The sequence below is a fragment of the Pleurodeles waltl genome, chromosome 7 (assembly GCF_031143425.1).
Source record: "Pleurodeles waltl isolate 20211129_DDA chromosome 7, aPleWal1.hap1.20221129, whole genome shotgun sequence".
NCBI lineage: Eukaryota > Metazoa > Chordata > Amphibia > Caudata > Salamandridae > Pleurodeles > Pleurodeles waltl.
This window is the reverse complement of record NC_090446.1, coordinates 1,292,807,527-1,292,830,205: the sequence shown is the minus strand read 5'-3', so window position 1 is coordinate 1,292,830,205 and position 22,679 is coordinate 1,292,807,527. Positions and strand designations below refer to the sequence as shown.

The window sequence follows — 22,679 nt, the reverse complement described above, 5'->3', positions numbered from 1 at the left end:
AATAAGCAAATAGGATAGAAAATAATAGGAGTGAACATTTATAAATAAATATTACAGGATCTGCCAAATTCTTTACCAAAACCAACATGATTCGAAAGACTGCTTTTTTTAATAGGAAAGTTAACACACAAAAACGTAACAAGCTTGGCATAATACAGATCAAAGTGATACAAGAATTACAGACTTGTCACATTAGCATTACAGTACAAAAGAATTTGAGATGGCATGCCACCCTTAGCCACTCACCTGCAGCCACTACACAGCACATCTGTTACCGGTAACTTCACACCCTTCTCCGTGTCCAAATCGATTACTATTCACTATGAGGATTTACAGAATTTGTGCGAAGATCTCAGTCTCAACCAATGGGCTCCTCCTGACCAGTGGGGGCTGGTGAACTATGAAAGTGATGGGGTGTAAATAACTAAGGGGGTCATTATGAGTTTGGAGGACGGAAAGGACCGTCCGCCAAACTTCCTGCAGGCCCCATTACGGAAACAATGTTTTCGCCGGCTGCCCAGCGGGGAACAGCCTACAACATTGACGCCGGCTCATAATTGAGCCTGTGGCAATGCTGCAGTGCGTAGGGTGCACCAGCACCTGTTGCGCTGTTCACAGTCAGCACGACGGGGCTGGCTATAGGGGCCCCTGCACTACCCATGCCAAGTGCAAGGGCAGTGCAGGGGCCCATTTGGGCCTACAACACCCCATCTCCGCTAACCTTTACATGGCGGTGCTACCGTCATGTGAAAACTGCCAGAGAGGGGGTCGTAATCCCCAGGGCGGTGCTCCTTGCAGCGCTGCCCTGGAGGATTAGGACTGCCAGCACTGCCAGTCCCTCCTGTGGGTGTAAACTGGATATGCTGGTGGTCCACCCGTGGCGCAACCACCACAGTTGTGATGTGGCAGTCAGCCCGCTGCCAAAGCGGTCGGACCACCTATCTGGCAGCGGTCAGACCGCCACCGCGACCCTGGGGGTCTAAAGACCGCCAGGCTTGTAATGACGACCTAAGTGTAACACAGATCACGTGGGCAAGTGAACAAAACAAGTCTGACTTCCTTGGGGGAGAATGTTTTGAAGAAATGGTGCAATTTGCTGCACTATTTTCACACATTAAAGGAAATAATACAAGAGACGAGACTTAGGAACAACACAGTTAGCCTTAAAAGAGTGTTGTGCTGTTTGCAACTTGGCTGTATCTACATTTCTTCGACATTCTTCTTCTCTCTGGTTTGGCTCTATCGCTTCATTGTTATAATCTCTTGCTGATGTCTATCTATTCTATGCATTCTCAGTCTGTCTATTCAGTCTTCCCTCTCAGCAGTTTGACTTTCTGCAAAATTTTCTCTCTTTTGTCTCTCTTGTTCTTAGCTCTGCTACTCTTCTTTTCTGAAGAACCTTCATCTCTTTCTTGTGTCTTTCCTCTGCTACTGTTCCTCCCTGCCTGCAGTGTTTCACAGTTTTTCTTTGTTATCATTCCTATCTGCTGCCTGTCTCTCCTGTGCTATTCGTCATCTATGCGGTTTCTTAATATTGCTCTGCTGCCCACAGTCTTTCGTGTTCTAACATTCCTCTTTGCCATCGCCCCTCCCCTCTGCTATCCATTCTTTCTGCAGTCTCTGTGACTGTCACCATTAAATACTCAATGCATTCTACCTCTGTGCTGCACATCTAACCTTTCTCTCCAGTACAGTCATCTCAGCTATTCCTCCCCTGCTATACATCCTCTTTGTAATCTTTCTCTGTTCTTGTCTCCAAGCATTCCTTTCTCTATGCACTCTACCTACGAGCTGCTCATTAACTTTCCCTCCAATAACATTCTCTGCCCAGCTGTTGCTCCTCTGCTATCCTTCCTCTTATGCAGTGCTTTGATTTCTTAAACAATAATCCCTCAACATCTTCCTGAAGCGTCGTAGGAGGCAGCCTTGAATCGCTACATGTTTAACCTTCAACATCTTCCTGAAGCCTCGTAGGAGGCAGCCTTGAATCGCTACATGTTTAACCTTTTGCTGACATTGTCACTCACGGCCTCATTTACTAGAAATGGCGCAGCTCGGTGTCACAGGCAATTTTGCTGTGCCAAGCTGCGTTATTTCCAGAACGCAGGTATGTGCTGTATTTACAAGAATACGGCGCATCCCTGTGTTCTCACCTGCGCCGGTACTAAATTAGCTGCCTAGCTCCAATGTGAGCCTCACAGTTTGAGGCCGTCCTTGAAATGATGATGCAGTGCCGAGTCCTCCAAGCACAGTCAAGGATGGCCACAAACAGCAGGCAGGCCTGTTACGAAGTACATGGAGTAATAGACCTGCAGGACGCATATCCCAAGAGGCAACTATTATTCTCCACTCCCTTCCTGTACAACACTGTAATTGGTGCTGGGCATGATGGGAAAAGCATCATCATTGCATCAACTTGCTGGAAGCATGACCAATCACTCTGGATTTAATGTTAAAAAAGCACAGTGATTGGTTATGCCCTTCAATCGTCCCACCCCAGCTCTGTCTTGTAAGCACCCCAGCCCTGCACTAATCAATGTTTTGCTCTCATGCATTTTAAATTAAAAATGGCATGAGAGCACAGCAAGGATTGGTTGGGTCATGTAAACCCAGAGCTCCAAAGGAGACCAGGGAGGCCATGCTGTATTCCTCACTGGCTCCTTATGACACACTGTAGCATACCATGGAAGAAGGAGCACAGCACACTAGAAAAAGAGATAGAGGACTACATAGATTAGAAATACCTTGAGAGCTGCTGAAGTCTCAAGGATACCATAAAACTCCACCTCATAAAGTCTCACCTCAAAAGATGACCAAAGAAAACATAGTTCATACCATTATCTCATAGAGAAAGCTCCTATGCATACTAAAATACTATGCTACTGGGTCACGAGGGATGTAATAGGTTTCTCACACTCTTCTGTCAGGAAGAATGCTACTACTGCAATCAAACACTATGTGGCATGCCTTGTCATCCTCTGCCAGACAAACAAGCAGCTGTGAAAAACAAAGATTGACTCTAGAGCATCACTGCCTTTTCTCTCTCAAGGGTAAGCATCAACGGCACACAAGTATACAACAAGAAAAGGCACTAGCGCTCTTCATTTACTTCTGCCACAAAGAATACACTGTCTTAGCATCTAGTAGGTGTGCAGTACTAGCTTATTCTTTCCTGCATAATGTTTTTCATCTTCCTTGCTCTCAGATTGCACTGATGCTGATGCCACAACTGTAAGAAAAAAATGATAGTGGGATGCTTAAATTAAATTCAGCCACTGACAATAACTCAGGTAGGCATTCCCAATCGATCATTGTTTTGCCCATCTTGCCCAGCCATATGGAATACAGTCTTAGTTCTGCTCCAATGGCAACATTCCTGACCAAACTACAGATAGATTGCTAGTGGTTTTGACTATTTGCAAGCATTCCTCCCATCACCTTTTATATGTTTGATGCTAAAATTGTTTCTTAAAATCTTACTATCTGAACACACCTCCACAACACACTATGCAAGTAGACAATATTCACTCACGACTTCAAGTGACAGTAAATATTCCATGCTGGCCACTGAAGACAAGGCTGATGACACCCTTTTCAGTCTGTCTGGGAAACTGGGTACACAGGAGATAGTAATAAAGGTAATAAGCAAAATTACATAAAAACAACAAAAATCCATTAAAGGGAATTGGACATATCCTGATTCCAGGTTTCCAAGCTTATAGACAGATCAAGCATAGTATTCGTGAAACACTTAACAACAAGCTTATAAAACATATCATAAAAAGAAAATCAATACAAAATAGATAAAGAATACATTACAAACCTACAATTGCAATAAATCATTATTAAACAAGAAAAAAATCAATAAAAGTTCAGTAAAATTACAAGAAAAGACACTGCTCTTATTCATTGAGATTCGATTAGCACGAACTGGCCAGTAATGAAATTTCATCAGGCTAAGTGCATAGGTGATCTCATTAGTAATCGAGTAGACAGTTTGGCCCTCAGTACGAGGCTGGCGGTCATCAGAGAACCAGCCTCGCCATGGCGGTCTTACTGCTGCGGATCCGGCGGTAAATCACGAGTTGTTGTTGCGCCACGTGCAGCGGTGCGCGGCGGTATGACGTGCTGTGCCCCTGCAATTTATTATCTTTATTGAGGCCCCAAATTGGGCATGGGGCCTCAATACAGTAATGATGTAATGCGCCCGCTAGTTTCTTGCCTCTCCCCACTCTCCATTTTCCCCCACTTACCTTCTGCTTCTTTTTCTTTCTTCTTTTCTGGCTTCCTCGTTTCTTCCTGACTTTATGCCCTTCTTTCATGTCCATGATTCTTTTCTCTTTCCCAGCATGCCTTCCTTCCCCCTGCATGCCTTTGAAACCTTACTTAACATGGTGACTTTACTATGGAATTCTATGTTATGTTCCCAATCCAATGTGGTGTCTTTTATTTCCTGCCAGTCACTTCCTGTTCTTTGGGTATATAAGGTGTGTGATTCCTGTTCTCTTTGCTCTGTAACACTTCTTTTGGGTGGTGATCTTTGCTCCTGTTCTTCTGCGTCAGATATATGATTTCCAGCTTTTTTCTTTGTCATTTTTGCCTTTTGTTCAGATTTATTTTTACCTTTTGTTTTTTGTTCCAGGAGTTCCTATTTAGGTTTTTTCCCCTTTGGGTTTTTTTTCCCTCAGGGACTCCTTCTGGAGGGCATGGACTGCCTTTGGCGTTCCCTCCATCAGCAGCACCGTGGCTCCCAGAAAGGGTCGCCCCTACTTGGGCCAAGGCAGAACCTATAAGAACAAAGACCTCGCCACATTTCCAGTGGGCCATAGACACAGACACAGACAATGAGTAGGTTGTGACAGTTGTGGGGTTTGGCAGATGCGGTTGCACCACCACGGCCGGCCGTGAGCACCTCCAACCCAGCGGCAAACCTCAGCCTGCCAGCTGGATTACCACGCTGCAGCCCGCCATGCTTTCTGTGGCCGTCACCCTGCCACAAAAACCCTGGCAGAAACCCACCTGATGACAGGAATCCCCATTCCTGTTGCCGGCACACCCATCCCCACTCGTCCACACACATGCAGACACCCCCACCCATCCACACACTTGCAAACACCCCCTCCACCCCTTCATGCTCACATGCATTCACATACACATCCCTCGGCATACTCATACATTCACACAGACACCCCTACGCACTTGCATACATGCAGACACACGCCCCCATTTACTCGCATGCAGGCAGACACACACCCCCATTCACGCACACATACACGCACACCAACATTCACATTCGATCACATACACACACACATTCACAAGCCTCTCCCCCCTCTGCATCCTCGCACTCACACAGGCATCCCCCTGCACCGCATACATGCACCCACAAACACTTCTGTTAGAAATTGGGTCTTTGGTTGGCAGCCAGGTTACCCCCTGTCCAAGCAAGGATCCTCTGTCTAGTCAGGGTAAGTCACATGCAATTCAAATTATCCTGTGCCCACCCTCTGGTAGCTTGGCACTGAGCAGTGAGGCTTAACTTAGAAGGCAATGTGTTAAGTATTTGTGTAATAAATCATGCAATAACACAGTAGAACACCACCAAAATACACCACACAGGGTGTAGAAAAATATATAATATTAATCTGGTAGGATGCAGGTCAAAATGATCAAGATTCAATAAGTACATGTTGAAATATCACTTAGAAAATGATATAAAGAGTCTATAGTTCTTAAAAAGCAACACATTTCTCTTGCAAGCACAAAGTACCTAGTTTGCGTTCAAATTCTCTGCAAGGGATCGCAGAGGAGGAGATGCATGGAAAACAGGGAGGTGTGCGTCGATTGTTCTGGTGCACAGAGATGATGCGTCGTTCAGTTTTCACCCAGGGCAGGCTTTGTGTCAATTTCTGGCACGTAGACTGGGATCCTCTTAGGGTTGCAGGGTTTTCAGACGCCTTGGGGATGATGCGTCGAAATCCTGGGCGTGTAGGACAAAGTCACAGGTGCTGCGTCGATTCCTCTCAAGAAGTCGAGCTGCGTCATTCCGGCTCAGCTTTGCGTTGATCCAGTGGGCTGTGCGTAGAATTTCTGGTTTCAACGCTGGCGCTGCATCGATCTTCTACTTGCGAAGGCAGCAGGGGAACAGCAAGGCAGCAGTCCTTCTCAGAAAAGCAGTCCAGGGGAGTCCTTTGGGCAGCCAGACAGTTCTTCTTGGCAGGTTGCAGGTTCTGGTTCAGGGTTTCTTCTCCAGGAAGTGTCTGTGAGGTAGAAGTGTCTACCTCAGAAGTGTCTGATTTGGTAGGGTCAGAGACCCTGCTTAAATACCCAAATGTACCTTTGAAGTGGGGGAGACTTCAAAGAGTGGCTTAGAAGTGCACAAGGTCCCCTTTCAGTTCCATTCTCTCTGCCAGGGTCCCAATAGGGTGTGTGGCAGTCCTTTGTGTGAGGGCAGGCTACTGTCCTTTTACGTGTAAGTGTCAGGCCCTCCATCCTCCCAGCCCAGGAAGACCCATTCAATATGCAGATGTATGCAAGTATGACTGAGCATTCTCTGTTTGGGGTTGTCTGGGTGAATGCACAAGGGAGCTGTCAACTAAACCTAGCCAGACATGGATTGGAAGGCACAGAAGGATTTAAGTGTAGAGAAATGCTCACGTTCTAAAAGCAGCATTTCTTGAATAGTAATTTAAAATCCAACTTCACCATTAAGCAGGATTTTGTATCAGGATTCACCACTAAAACAGTATATGAGGGTAGCACTTATGCTATCCTATGAAAGGAGCAGGCCTCACACGTGTAAAACGAATTTAGGAAATTTACACTACCAGGACATATACAACACACATGTTCATGTTCTGCCTTTTATCTACATAGCAGTGTGCCCTATGGGCTACCTAGGGCCTACCTTAAGGGTGACATATGTAGAAAAAGGGGAGTTTAAGGCTTGGCAATTACTTTTAAATGCCAAGTCGAAGTGGCAGTGAAATTGCACACACAGGCCCTGCAATGGCAGGCCTGAGACATGGTTAGGGGGCTACATATGTGAGTGGCACAACTAGTGCTGCAGCCCACTAGTAGCATTTAATTTACAGGCCCTGGGCACATGTAGTGCACTTGACTAGGGACTTACAAGTAAATTAAATAAGCCGTTTGGGTATGAGCCAATGTCACCATGTTTTAAGGAGAGAGCATACGCACTTTAGCACTGATTAGCAGTGGTAAGGTGTGCAGAGTCCTAAAGCCAGCACAAATGAGGTTAGAAAAAGAGTATGAGAAAGGCAAAACGTTTGGGGGTGACCCTGCAGAAAGGGTCCAACAACTCCCCAGCCGTATACATCAATTTACACACCCGCACTCACACATATGCACCCCCCTCATCCGCAAACTTGCACACAGACACCCCCACTGACTCACTCACAAACACGCACTCATACACTCCCATTCCCACACATACACGCACACACCATACACATGTACCCAACACTCCCCACCTGACCCCTTTAGGACGATCACTTACCTTCTCCGTCAAAGAGGTCATCCGGGAGGGGATGGGTCTTGGTGGTCTTTCATGGCCAGCACCACCACGCCAGCAAGACTCCGCCAAGCCGTATTACGGCTCGTAATATGGCAGGCGGAGTCTTTCTGGTGTGGCGGTGCTGGCGATACAACTGCCTCTTTGGAGTCGGACTTCTGCCCATAAATGGGCGGAAGTCCTCCAATGACTCCTAACATACTGGTCAGCAGACCGCCAGCACTGGCGGTCTATTGGCTGCAGCAGCTTCAGCGGTCTTTCAAAAAGACTGCCAAAGTCAAAATGAGGGCCTTTGTGTCTAATGAATGAAGTCACAAAAAGAAAATTGCATACTGTAGGTACTATCACATTTGTAGAATCACTTTTACAAATTCTGAGAGCCTTTGTATGACTTGTCGTTCCCAGAAGACAACACATGGGCACACTCCACCTAGTTCTAGGTCTAGGATATTTTGAACAGAAGAATAAGAATTGTTCCTCAGGCATATGACTGGCACAAGGTAGACCCTGACGTGGAAGAATCTCATGAAATTAACGTGTCAGTTTTTTAAAATTTTAAGTAAAAATAGCACTAAAATGTGCTAAGCACCAATGCCAGTACATGGCTGCAGTAGACCGGGCCCTGGGTGCACTATGAGGCTGACCGCAATGGGTTCCGAGATTGGATGAACCACGCGGGATGGCCCGTTTAAGAATTTTACCATTGGACTTAGTCTACAAAATCGAAGTCAGAATCTCTTAGCGGGCCAAGGCAGCAGACTGTCAAGAGGTCAAAGGGGTCCTATACCTTCTCATCGAGGGCCTGCTGAAACTGATTTGTTTCTGTGGAGAAACTCCCAGCGTGACCAACCAGTTTTTTCAGCTCCGTGATTTCGGTGCCTTTCCAAATCAGCTCTGGTGGAGAAACTTCAAGCGTGACCAACCTGTTTTTTCAGCTTAGTGATTTTGGTGCCTTTCCAGATCAGCTCTGGTGGTTTTTCACAATCCAACGGCATCTGGATGTCAGAATATGTCTACATCCCAAAACTTTGCAGTGGTAAGCCTCTTTTACCTCAACTCTTCACCTATGGCATCTGGGATTCAGGGGGGTTCTTAGGACTTAGGAATTGGCTCAGTAAAGACCTTATGCAGGGTCTAGTGCCGGTCCAGCTTTAACAAGGCGACTGGTCAATCAGAAAAAAGTGTTATTTCAACTTGTTTTGTTCCTGTGGCAACACACGCAGTTAGCCCACTAACCCTTGAAGTCCAATTCTTTGACTTGAGGACAAGAAAGAACAGGTCCAGTCCTTCAGAACTCCTCTCAAGTCATGGCAAGTAGCTTTCAGTCCTTTTCTGATGTTCAGCAGGTCCAGAAATTGTTCTGAGGAGGGTGCTTTGGGGTGACATATTTATGGCTGGCACTAGCTAGTGGGTGGCTCCTGGCTCCTCCCTTACTGTAGAGCAAAGGTTTCCAGGGGCAAGGTAGCTTACCTTCCATTGCTCTTGGAGTGCTCCCTGCTGTGGGAGCAACTGTTTGCCTTCCCGAGGTCTCATCTTGAGTTTATTTGCGGAATGGGAGGCCCTTTGCAAGTTCATGAAGTTTCCGGTTCCACCCCAACTAGTCATCCTGCAAGAGGAAGAAAATTACCTCCCCACACTCGGGCATTTGTTTCTGCTATCGTGCTGTTCCATGCCTCAATAAGGTCAAGTACTGGCAGACCAGCTGTCTGGCTAATATTAATTAGCCGACTGGAAATTCAGGCAGGTAAAAGGTGCATTTCTCAAAGTTACTTTTTCCTAAATAGACATTTGTAGCTGTTTCCTGTAAAAAGTGACTAAAGTTTATAATCTGTACTTTGAAATTTTCTAGTACTTTTCAGCTAAAATCCTGCCCATGAAAATAGCTTCTTGACGCTAGTCACCAGAGGAACACATCAACTTTATGTTTGTACAGGTTTTTCAGGAGCTTCAGTCAGGCTGCACATGATAGACGTGAAGCCATATTTTTCAGTCCCACTCTGTGGATGGCACAGTGGGTGCTTCAAGTCAAAGGTTGCATTCAACTACCAGGCCTTAGGTGCATCTACCACAGCATATACTAGGGACCTGTAGTCATGATAAATAGGTCAATCAGGGGTAAGCCAAATTAACCATGTTTAAAGGGGGAGCACAGACACTTCACTCCTATGTATCAGGGGTAAAGTGTACAGAGTTCTAAGTCCACCAAAAAAGGCCTAGAGAAAGATGAAAACATGTGGGGTGATCAAGCAGGAAAGGCAGATTTCCTACAGGCACTCATATAGAGATGATGCACCTTTGATGGGCCATCAGAGTGATCGAATACAGATGCAGCCTGCATTACGCCCTATGCAAGGTCGAAGTAGAGCCACTGAAGGCAGCTGACCTGCTATAGATCTGTCTCATACTATAAAATGGAACTCATCCTTCCAATCCTGCACCAACTTCAATTACTCCTGCAATAGCTACCACTGCAATTACTGATATTTCTACTAATGACACAACTACTGGCCAAATAGCAAACTGATTTAACACCAGAAGAAGCCAATAGAGTCTACACACATGAAGCAAAAGCATCTCCAGTACCCTGCGCACAGCAAATTCAAAAGGCCTCAGAGGTGCTCCACATTATAGATGCAGAATGGCAGAAGGCTCCTGCACACCAGCCACTACTGAAGCCCTCATGTTACTCTTGGGGGGATTTATGGCCAATAATATACTCAACCCATACACACAGGTTCTGCAGTTCAGTGCATTTTCAACCAGCACAGTAGATGTTTTTGGTGTACTTCCACCATGTTGTCTATGACCTGTGTCATCTCATTCATTGCCTGGCAAGTGTGACTGAGTGCCGTCTCTCTGCATGCACCATAGTCAACCATTTTTGCATTCTGTGTGCTGTCATTTATTCTGTTGATCATCCGGTTCCATTGCAAGTCAAGAATCATCCTTAGGCTGACCATGACGCACTGTTGTCTCCTTAGGGAAAGGTGCATGGTAATTAAAAAGTAGGACACATGTTCTTAAGTTTTACATGTTCTGGTAGTGAAAAATCTCCAACGTTGTTTTTTACTCTAGCAAGGCATGTGCTCTCCCTTATAAAAGCATTGGGTCACATTATAACACTGCATAATGCATAACTTAGCTTTGGGAATAGCTAGAACCATGGTCCAAGGACTCCAATTAATGTCTCTCCTAGCCTTTTCACAGGTCATCCCCAGGCAGCATGCTGAGAGATGTGAATGGCTACCAGGAAAGTTAAGAAAAGGGCCTTGGCTGGGAAGAGATGTGGTCTCCACCTGACAGGATGGCACGGGGATGTGCCCACCAACTAAACAAGCTTGAAAGGGCCATAAACTGACACAAGCAGACGTAACTCACACCTAGACCTTCTACTGTCATTCTCCGAGTAGCTAGATTGGCGCCAATCCCAGTGAGGGCAAAGTCTGTTCCAGAACTGGTGTGCAGGGGGAGTTCCTCACTTTCCTAGACACACCTCAGGGGTGTGCCAAGAGTTCTGACCTTGTGAAGAAATGTTCTGCTATGTTGGATTTTGGTAGAACAAGGCACTGTGGGATTATGTAGGGCCAAACCCACAGGAAAGTATGATAAAGTGGGTAAAGCTGCCCCTGGAAATGTTTTCCCTATTGGCCGGGGATTTTCCCCCTTCCACAAGCTAATGGCAGGCATAGAGGTGGCACCCCTGGGTACTTTTTTCAGAGCACCTATGGACCTGTGGAAGACAGAAGAAAGATTGCACCTGCTTTTGAACCTATGGAGTGAAACCCCAAGGGCTGGACCTGCTCATTACTTGTACCTACGACTGATGAGTGAACTCCATGGGGGGTAGTTTGCTAGCCTACTGTTGCACTCCTGAAACACAAAAGCTACAAGAAGTCCAAGATTCTGCTGAGCTCAGCTGACCAGTTCCAACTGGACTTGCCCTGGACCCTTCTAGTTTTTATATCTTGGAGTGTGATTTTTATTGTGGTGTGTTTTTTTATTTTTGAACTGTTATGGTACTGATACGTTTTTTACACATTTCCCTAGGTTAAGCTTGCCTGCTCTGTCCTATAGCTATCAAGATTTGAACTCAGGTTTAAATTATTCAGGTTTAAATTCAGTGAGACTTCACTGGACCTAGTAAGGAATTTTGCCATTATTAGTTGAAGAGGATTGTCATCAAGTTCAACAAATAACCCACTTTCTCATAGTGCCTACATGTAATAAATTTAGGAATGTGCTCTTTAATTAATATGAAGTCCGTTTTTAAATAGATCTTTGCTGCCTAGGTCTCAAAGTATTACAGTATTAAGTGTTTTAATGCACACATCTTTGGGACTATGTAAATGCCCTTAATAGGATGCCTGACTGACTAGATTGACTGTGATTCAATTATGTGACCTTTAGACATATTTCATCCCTGGGGCATTATTTTTGAGCTATGTTATTGGCCAGTATGATATCAGAGGTATGCAAAATCATGATCCAGACAGTGTTTAATACATTTTGATCCATTGCGAGGAATTAAGACAGTTACATTTTTTGCCCACAATATTTGGATTACAACCCCCCTACCCCCCCTGGCTTAATATATACACCCTACAAACTATGGGGATTTTAGTAAAACGGTGCTCACTGCTTCTGCATTCACATGGATGATGCTCTCTGCTCATAATTAAAAGCAAATGGGGCTCTTCTAAGGCTGCACACTTGTGTCAATATTCTGTGGTCAACGTTCTGTTTTGCATAGTGCATGAAAATTGTTTAGAGCTATCTCAGCATAGTGCATGGAAGCAGTTTAGAGCTATCTCAGCATTCCTTGCTAAAGGTGGTGTGTGCACCGCTATGTTGATTGTAACACTGCATGTAAAAATCTTTTTTTCTAGAAGAACTCTCAGTGTCACAACCCACTGAAGACCACAATCGATCTCTTGCTGGACAGAGAGAAAGTGCTACTCAGACCTTGCTGAGGCTCTTCCCAACTTCTCCTCAGCCACATATCACTGTCAAACCTTTGGAACCCAAACAGAAACAATCCGAAGAATCTGCTACAGGTAGGAGCAGCTGGGAGAACCTCCACAGGAGGGCATGTCATAAGACTATTTCGAAGTTCCTATTTCTTCTTGTAATCATGTGAAGAACATGCTTAGGTATTAGACTTTTGAAGTGAATTTTGATACATAAGGACATTGGTGTTGTAAGATACTTGTATTTTCTGTGGCATCCATGAAGTTGGTGTGACAAAAATATTGATGTCACAAACATTGAAATAGTAAACTCTCTGAGGCTTTACAGCAGTAGCTTTAAGCCAGAGCTAATTAATTAATTAGATCAAAAGGTGGTGCCTGGTTATACTTTCCTTACACTGTCATAATATTGAGTAATTTCCGGCATTTCACATTATGCTTGGCATGTTAAATTTACAAAATTATGCAATTATGCCTTGTTCCGTCATTCCATGTCCATTCAAGTAAGACCATGGGAAGAAAATGAATAAACAGAATGCGAGCAGCTGTTTTTCGCAAAACTACTGTTATTTGTGCTATATTTCAGAGCAAAATACTACCTTGTGCCCAAAATGTGCATGAGGATGCATTTTAGGCTGGGGGAGAACAAAGTGTCCCTATTACTACTTCTAGCTACACCTATAGGCATGATCCAGTTCTTCTAGAGGAGGAGGGGAGAGGTAGGTTTAGGAGAAGCCGAGCTCCAAAAAATCCCTCTCACCCCACCAACAGAAGTGGACTAAACAGTGGGAAGGGACTTTTTCCCATCCCCATTTCCTTGTACATCTCTTCTGTTGTTGTGGTTCTAACAATACTTCTCCCTCCATGAAAGGAAGGAGCTGTGTATGTGTGCCTGGGACAAAAGTCACACACTGTTTATACTTTTTATTAGGATATTAAGGTATGAGAAAAAAACAAATAATGTCTGCAATTCTGTGCACCAGCAAGGCGCTAAAGAAAACAGACAGCATTTGTTCTACTTGTAATTTGTGGGGGAAACTAGTGCAAAATTCACTGCCGATCCCTAAAAGATATAAATTGATGAAAGGTAGGTAACATTCTGAATTCAACAAGGGGTCATTTGTAGATTGATCTAAGATTTCCCAAATAAATGAATCACGGAAATTAATAGATAGTGAACACAAGTAGAGAAAGAGCAGAAATGAGCTACAAGGTTTCCATTTGTAACTTTTTTAATAGGAGACAGATGTACATAAACAATATACCATTACATCTGTCAGATTCTTACAGTAGCAGAGATTGTTTTTGTATTTTTTTCAAATGCCTAAAATACCCAGATTCAAATATTGAGGTGTGTTTGACAATGTTTTCCACTGTTCAACGACCAAGAATCACTTAATAATTAAAAATATAATGATAGTGAAGGTGAATGAAAACTATGGGCCTTATTTAGAGTTTGGCGGACAGGTTTCTCTGTGAAATGTTATGGATACCATGTCTGCAGTATTACAAGTGCCATAACCTACAGTGCACTTATAATATGGTTAATGGGGCGCCTGCCATGCATGTGGTGAAGATCCTGTCCACCAAACTTTAAATAAGGCCCTTTGTATTTTTAAAAATGTACTGAAAGATCTGAGTTTAGTGATTGAGGCTGTTTGTGCCAACCTGAGTTCTTGATTGCTCCTAATGCAAGGCGATTCTCAGAAAGGTTTTTCAACAAGTGCCAACACTGCCTTAAAATGAGAAGCCAAAAATGTTCTATATTTCAATACACAATAGCAAATATTCAACCACACTGTGTTTCCTCACTGCTCCTGATTGAAGTGGTACCTCACCTGGCTGTAAGGCAGCCAACTGTGTCTTGGCACCACTTTTGGCCATGCACAGTGGGGTTGGGAACACCATGTGGTTTATAGCTAAGTTCTGCACCTAACCCAAGGCTGATGGTCAGACCCTGCTGTGCAGGATTATCAACCAACTGGAGTGGGAGTTAGGGTCTAGCTTCTGGCCTGGCCCTGCATCGCAGAATATGTGCAGAGAAACAGCCTGCTTGTTCCTCAATAAAATAACTCAACAGAATTGCACAAAACTTTGCATGACAGTAGAGCTTTACTCATAACCATGTCTTTGCTTGGCTTGGTATAAATCCATGCAGTGATTTTTGAAAAAATAGCATTTTAAACGTGCTCTGGATTGAGCATGGATAGGTTACACATATCTGGACCATTAATCTGTGAACCATATGGATTAAAAAATAAAGGTTTAGCATTTCATTAGGATCCTTTTTATCCCACCAACTACTGAGGGCTTACAATTCCATAGAGGGTTTGTGAATACTCTGTGCTGACTGGCTGGAAGTCACTGAAATATTTCTTGTGCCCCTCCCTCCACTTCCAATACAGTATATTGACCACCATGTTAGGAAAAAGTAAAACAAAAGAGGAATTAGAGGCAGGATGAGCCTACTCGGTATCTCAAGACTCATGTGGGAGGCCGCAAACCGACCAGCCTTCATTAACATTAAGCAATTAACAAGCACTGGCAATGCCAATAGGTCTGACTCATTAATGAATGTGCCTCTTGTGTCACTGATTGATTTAGGCACTCAAAAAGTCATTATACATGTACTCTGTTGCTCCTCTTTGCGCTCACACATCTATTCATCCATCCACTGACTCAGTCTTGCATTCAATTTCTGACACAATCAGAATAAAACACACACATATGCAACAACATGTACACAATAAATGAAAAGAATAAAAGCAGAAAAAAAACTGCTGCCACCTAAACATGGTGAGCATTTACATGCAGCAATGAAATTAAACATAACAGTGTGTATCCATCTTGCAGAGGTATTGTAAATAATCTATAATTGTTTTAAAGTTCAAGCATGGCTGCCACATTTAGAACTAACGTGTTGACCATTTTGGAATGGTAAAACAGTGATAAACTACAGACAACAGCCTTCCATATTGGTTTCCTGGTTCAGAGGAAGTGGCCACATGGGATGTAGTGATCTGCAGATGAAATAAGCGGCAGGCAAGTGACGTATTAGCACTGCTTCGAGAGCTGTAGTATCGCCTTAAGAAATATTTAAATAAAAAAAGAGGAAAAGCAAAAAAATGAATTGGGGGCTATAAAGGGCGAATAATGAAAAGTAATGGATTGGCCAACCAGCCCTGACACTGAAGCACACTAATTGTCACGTATATGTTCACATATGATCGGAAAATGCTGTCATTCATGGGGCAAGAGAGCCAATGTCATACTGATGCCATTGATGAAAACAGAGTGTAAATGGCACTCAGACAGACCGACAGCAGAACAAAGATGACCTAAAGGCTCTATATGTATGTCACTATATATATTGCGATGTTTTATTTAATGATTGTCAGATCCTGTCAGAAGACTAAGATGAAAATCTAGCAAGAAATATTATAGTGCTAATCTTCTCCGCCTGGGATATGTCAGAGGCAGACAACAACAACCAGATTGTTGTAGTTCATATTTTCTATTCTCATGCTTTGTTAGGGTTAACCATCAACACTAAAACCCTTGTTTAGCAAGGTAATCTGGGAAACTCAATGTAATAAAATACCTGCATTCAGGCTTTAGCAGATTGCATCTTTCAAAGTCTGTTGTCTTTAACACATGCTTTTCTCAATATGTAAGTCTGGAATTGACTTTGTCACAACATTTCATAATAAATAGATCCACCCCATGAAATCTAGCATTACTTTTCCCAATGAACTGATGAAGCCTTTACCATTTGCCTTTGGCTTTACACCTTACCCATCACTGGCCTATTCAAGTGCACATAAACTGACAATCATCATGCACACTGCTATAAAATTACAAACATGTAGAAAAAGATAGCTTACAAATTAATACGCACCTCCTCTCAACAGAGCCTAACAAGAATCATCACAATGTAAAACCCTGGGATTGTCAAAGTGGGAGGCCAACACCGAAATCCTTGTATACTATAACCATCTGTGAGATTACATGCTTACCTGTCATTACATGACATAATTGGATTGCATTACATGAATACCTGTCTATAGTCTGCCTCACAGTGTGATACCAACCGTTTAAGGTTTACAGGCTTTAACTATTTTTTTCCACAAACATTTAGCAAGACCAATTGCCTTTGTCATAATATTTCAGAATAAGAAGACCAGACCTCGGACATGACGTTTTCCAGTACACCAATCAGACCTGTAGCTTTTACCATAACCAGTGCAGGTCTACAGTTTTCAGTGTACTCTTTTTCACAAGGCAACCATCAGACACCTTCTGATAACATTTGAAAGAAATCCAGAATTATAGTTGGGTCAACAAAATACAATCTCTGTTATGAACGTATAACAATGATTCTCACGGAGGAAATTGTGTTTGTCCAGGGTTTATCACAGGAGGTAAGCAATACCAAAATCACTGCCTACTATGGTCATATGTGAAATTCCATGTAAGATAATGCTCATTGACTTTAACATATGCTTTTCACAATAAATATGTTGGGCATAGTGTCTTTATGATAACATTTCAGAAAAAGATCAAGCATACAGCCTGTAGGATAACATTGGCTCATCCCTTTCCTTCACTTGAAAGTTTTCACACTAGGAGGATAATGTTAGAATATTTATTCTTAGATTTTTGAAAAGTGATTTTAAAGCCTGATTTTCCGCTGATGTTACAACTTTACCCACCTTTTCCAATGGTGTTTTACCGTATTGTATTTTATAAACTTGTCTTCCAGAAGTATATCTGGATTATTGAGGAAAGATTATTGAGTGACCATAATATTGTGACCAAAATATCAAGGGCCAAAATATAGCCGGGAATGTAGAACATTTCTATAGCTAACTCCATATCTTTGTACATTGATGAAGAATAGTAAATCTATACCTACCTATAGGCACTGACTTCTTCAATATTGTATTCTCAAAATTCCAACAACCTGTCATATATATATATATATGTATATATATATATATATATATACTGGAAACAACATTGTGCTCTTTCTATAGGCATTTCATTGTATCCCTGATTAAATCTTTTGAAGCAGTCTTCACGACCTCCAAAGGTGATAGCCATCAGGGACTGCGATGCTGGATTGCTGCCAATGGCAACAATCCCTACTGCCAATGTCCAGTATGGTCTGATATCTCTTTCAGGGTCAATTAGTCATTACACCTGGACATCATATACAGATTTTCTTTGAGTATGGCAGCTCAATGTGTGATAGTCCATGAACAAACAGTGGGTACCACCTAGTTTAGGTACCGTGGACATTTTGATGCCCATGATGGACAAGCAGTGGATAACAACTCCTTGGTATAGGAGAGCTATCAATATTTCCTTATGTCTTATGTCTTAAAGGGCACCTCTTATTTAACTTGTGGTTCATTTCTTCATGGTATGCAATTAGACTTGGCCTCTTTATCCCAACGCAATCTGATTATTTTATAGGTCAAGAGCACGTTTTGCCTACCATCATGAAAAGAAATCCCAAAGTAATAGGTACATATCATACTGTGGGAAACATTATGATATTTTTTCACCTGGGCACTACTGATATGAAGATTGGTGGCTGGTCTTTCTCGGGCAGTATTGTGTCCTGTGCATTGGAAATGGAAGCCCATATAAAAAAATCATTATGGGGTTTTCTTTATCCCCATTACCTGCAGTTGCATTGTGTGTTGTCAGTGTCAACTTTGGTAGGAGCATGAAACCTCTCTGGGCTATAGTTGTTTCTATGTGCTACATTTGAGAGTTGGGGCCCACACCTGGTGTTTTGGAAGGATATGCAATTTCAAAGCTGAGAAAGCACAACTTGGCCGTGCCTTTAGGCATCCCAGAAAGAGAAAATAAAATGCATCTCACAACCTATATGTGTGTGTTTAGATGTATCCACATAACCGAAGAAACTGAAAATAATGAACTGAAATGCCTTTGAGTAGAAATATAGAATGATCATATGCAAACTACATATATGCAGTTTTATTCAATAATGAATATTATGATTTTCTCGTTAATCGTAGTTTTCATAGTTAGTCCTCATTTATACTGTTTAGGTGAAATGCACACATAATCAAGTATTTGAATGTGCATCAAGAGTTGGGGTGAATTAAGCTGGGGAAGAGGTCTGAAAAACATTTTCTTGTGTATAATCTTCAACGTGAAAGTTTGCTTTGCTGTGTATTTTTTGCTTGCAGGTGCATTCAAAGAAGCCTTCTTTTAATGACAAACCTATTGTTCATAACATATAAGGGGGTATGTGGTGACGGTCACCAAGGACAGGAGTGTTAACTACGAGCGGTGAAGGAGAACTCCCCTCCGGATTCCTGAAGACAAGAACAAATCCAAGGTCATCCTGATAGCTGAACTGAAAGATGAAAGGCCTAATTAAAGGACACCATTCACGACTGTGCACAGACTATGGAAAGTTACTGGTGGTGATGTCAGCTGTCTGAAGTTTGAGAGGATAAGAATGTTTTAGTTAGCTAGACATTCAGACCCTTTTTGTCCTTTGACAAGATTGACCTTTCGAAATATAAAGAGATTCAGACTTCTGTTTATTTATTGCTTAACTGATGTGGCTCTATGCTACACACATCTCTCTTGCTGTGGTGCTGACACTCTATGTTATTTCAAACATCACAATTCACATCCTTTAAGGGTACCCAGTAGATTGTTAAAATTGGGTAGATATTGGCTGAAGGGTTGGACAGGAGAACCAAGGCTTGAACTCTGAGCAACAAGGCCCATATTTATACTAGTATACAGTTTTGTGTGAAAAAGTTTACCGCCAGCTAGCGCCATTCCAGTAGGCCGGCCGGGAGTCTTATTTATGGAATGGCGCAATCCGGTGCAAAGGGTGGGCTAACGCCATGGAAAATGACATTAGCCGGGTGAGGGTGGCGGTATGGGAGAAGGGGGTTTTGCACCAAAAATGCACATCACCCCAATGGCCAGCATAGGGGACAAGGGTCCCCTGGGCATGGCCATTGCACCCAGTGTCATGTATGGAGGCCCATTTCAGAGCTCCCAATGGAACTTTAAAAATAAATCACAAATAGTTACCTCTAGTTACCTCTACTTACCTGGGATGGGTCCTCCATCCCCTGGTGTCCCTCTGGTGTGGATGGAGGTGTCCCTGGGGCCTGAGGAGGGCACCTGTGGACTTATTCCATGGTGTTCCACCATAGAAATAGGCCCACAGGCCCCCTATTGCCTGCCCTGACCCAGGCATTAAATAATGGTGTTAAGTAAGCTTAGCACCATTATTTAGGGCCACCTACCTCCCGTGCACAATTTTTGCATGGGAGGATAAATAAGGCGCCTGGGCCTTAGAGTCATTTTTTGTCCAGGAACACCTACCTTGCATCTCATTGACGCAAGGTAGGTTAATGTTAGCAAAAAATTACTTTAACTCCAATATTTTGGCGCTAGACTAGACTAGCGTAAAAATATAAATATGGAGTTAAGTTTGTGCTGAATTAGCGTAAAAAAGACGGTAGACTAGTCTAGCGCCAAAATTGAGCACAAACAGAGTATAAATCTGTTTTGTTTCTTATTTCCTGTATAGTTGGTACTGAAATCTTGGTTTGTTTGATGTTAGTACATCTGTATGGAAACTGCCTTTGAATTGTGGAAATGGTGCTCAGGAAAATAAGACTATGCCTAAGATTCCAGTGATGACTCAAACTCTCAGTACAAAGGAGATAGATGATTGGATAAAATATTTGAATGAAAGTATCCCATCCAGAGAAAGTGGGAGTACAGAAGTGAGTCAGGGAACAATTCAATCATCTTGAAGGAGAGAATGGTGGATGTGATGAAGCTTAAAATAGAATTGGATGAAATGATTAGTGGAAATCTTCGAGTGGAACAACTAGAGACTAATCACGAGGATGAACTTTCATTCATGTGTAGGGATATTAACAAATGGGCAGGACGTAGAAACCACTTGTTCATTGGTTGGATCCTGAACCAATCACAGTTCCGTATGCCTGCTCCAATATGGAGGCCGAGCATTTTCTACCAAGGGAGTGGCCATGGGTGCTACTTTTGCACCAAATCTAGCGAATCTTTACATGGCTCAATATGAAACACAACACATTTTCAGTCAAGCTAACCCTTTTCTAGGCCATGTGAGAAAATGGTCTAGATACATTGATGACATTTTACTGATCTGGCAGGGCTCTGCCACTCAACTAAATGAGTTTCATGTATGGCTAAACGGCCAATCCAAAGATATCCAATTCACCATTGAGTCGAGCAAAAAAAGTATCCTGTTTCTGGACCTGAAAATAGGAGTAGAAAAGGCCAAGCTTTATGTGACACTATATCGCAAACACACTGACAGAAACACACTTCTGCATTACTTGAGTCATCACCCGAGAGGTCTTAGAGACAACCTCCCTTTTGGACAGTTCCTCAGAATCCGGAGAAACTGCACGAATAGAATAGATTATTTCAAGGAATCTGATTTTTTGATCAAAAGACTGATAGAAAGGGGTTACCCTAAGAGACTAGTGAAAAGAGCTAGGAAGCATGCTTGGTTCAATCATAGGGAGGCCCTCCTGGTACCCACACGAGTCAAAACAGAAAACAACAGGCTTGCTTGTGTCACTACTTATAACCCTGCCAGCAATCATCTCCGAAAAATAATTCTCCAATATTGGCCACTGATTAAGGAACACTTACACACACAGGATGCTCAGCTTTTTTCATTCAAGGAAGGTAGAAATTTGAAAGACAGTCTCACGTGTGCACCCCTCCCTCAGGCCCCTAAGAAAAATGCAAACACACTATGGGGTTCACCAGCTGTAGTCGGTCACCACAAGTGTAGCAATTGCAAAGCATGCAAAATGACCTTCAATATCACAGAATTCTGCCACAAAAACTATATTCTCACGCTGCCAAAATTCACCAATTGCAATACACAGGGCGTCATCTAGCGATTTTGTGTCCCTGAGGACTACTGTATCTAGGACAGACCACGCAAAAGGTTAAGGGGGTCATTACAACATTGGCGGTAAAAGCCGCTTACCGCCGTGCAGAAGACCGCAAATACACCACCGCGGCCGCAGAATTCCGACACAGCTATTATGACCCACAGCATGGAATCCGCCGAAATTCAGACACCCACACAAGTCCGCCACAACAAAGGTCAGTGATAAACTGGCGAAAACAATTCCTCCACCGTCACGCCAACAGAAACACGCCCATGCTATCACAAACCACAAATCCACGCGGCGGTCATTCAACCGCAGTATTCCATTGGCGGTACACACCACCGCGCTCAAAATACACACACATCTCCAAAACATCGCCACATTGGACAATTCCAAATACACACACCTGATACACATACACACACCACTCCCACACACCCAATACAATATAAAACACACACCCACATCACCCAAAAACCACTACGACCAAAAACTATAGACGAAGGTGACAGACAGAGAGCACAGCAATAGACAACCCCACCACACAGAGGCACACAACACCATCACCCATACAACATCCATGCACAAAACACCCCACACCACCACACATCACCACACTCATCAACACATACACCACCCCACACATCAACTACATCACCCCATGGCACGACAAAGACACCCCAGGTTTTCCGAGGAGGAGCTCAGGGTCATGGTGGAGGAAATCGTACGGGTAGAGCCATAGCTATTTGGATCACGGGTGCGAATACCTCCATAGCCAGGAAGATGGAACTATGGCGAAGAATAGTTGACAGGGTCAACGCTGTGGGACAGCATCCAAGAAATCGGGAGGACATCAGGAAGAGGTGGAACGACCTACGGGGGAAGGTGCGTTCAGTGGTCTCCAGGCACAACATCGCGATTCAGCGGACTGGCGGTGGACCCCCACATCCTCCCCCACAACTAACAACATGGGAGGAGGGGGTCTTGACCATCATGCATCCAGAGGGCCTCGGGGGAGTTGGGGGAGGAATGGACACTGGTAAGTCAAATCTTATCTATCATATCCCCCACCCTACCTGCATGCTATCACACACCCCCTCCCCTATCACTCCAACTCCTCACTAATGTATTAATAACACAAACCACCCATCCCAACACCAAGCCCTGCATGACACAACAAAGCATGGACACCCATCACTAAAGCATGCC

The 22,679-nt window shown here is 43.4% G+C and overlaps 1 protein-coding gene across 6 annotated transcripts in view; it reads left to right on the top strand.

Annotated features, from left to right (window-relative positions):
* The window catches only part of LOC138246189 (scavenger receptor cysteine-rich domain-containing group B protein-like), a 390,419-nt gene that overhangs the window by 172,494 nt on the left and 195,246 nt on the right, over positions 1 to 22,679 (top strand). For 5 of the 6 annotated variants that reach the window (XM_069200523.1, XM_069200524.1, XM_069200522.1 and 2 more), the window contains one exon: positions 12,421 to 12,588. In XM_069200523.1, the coding sequence (XP_069056624.1) occupies positions 12,421 to 12,588 (168 nt within the window). The remainder of the gene's footprint in view (positions 1 to 12,420; positions 12,589 to 22,679) is intronic. The other variant, XM_069200520.1, reaches the window with a different exon arrangement.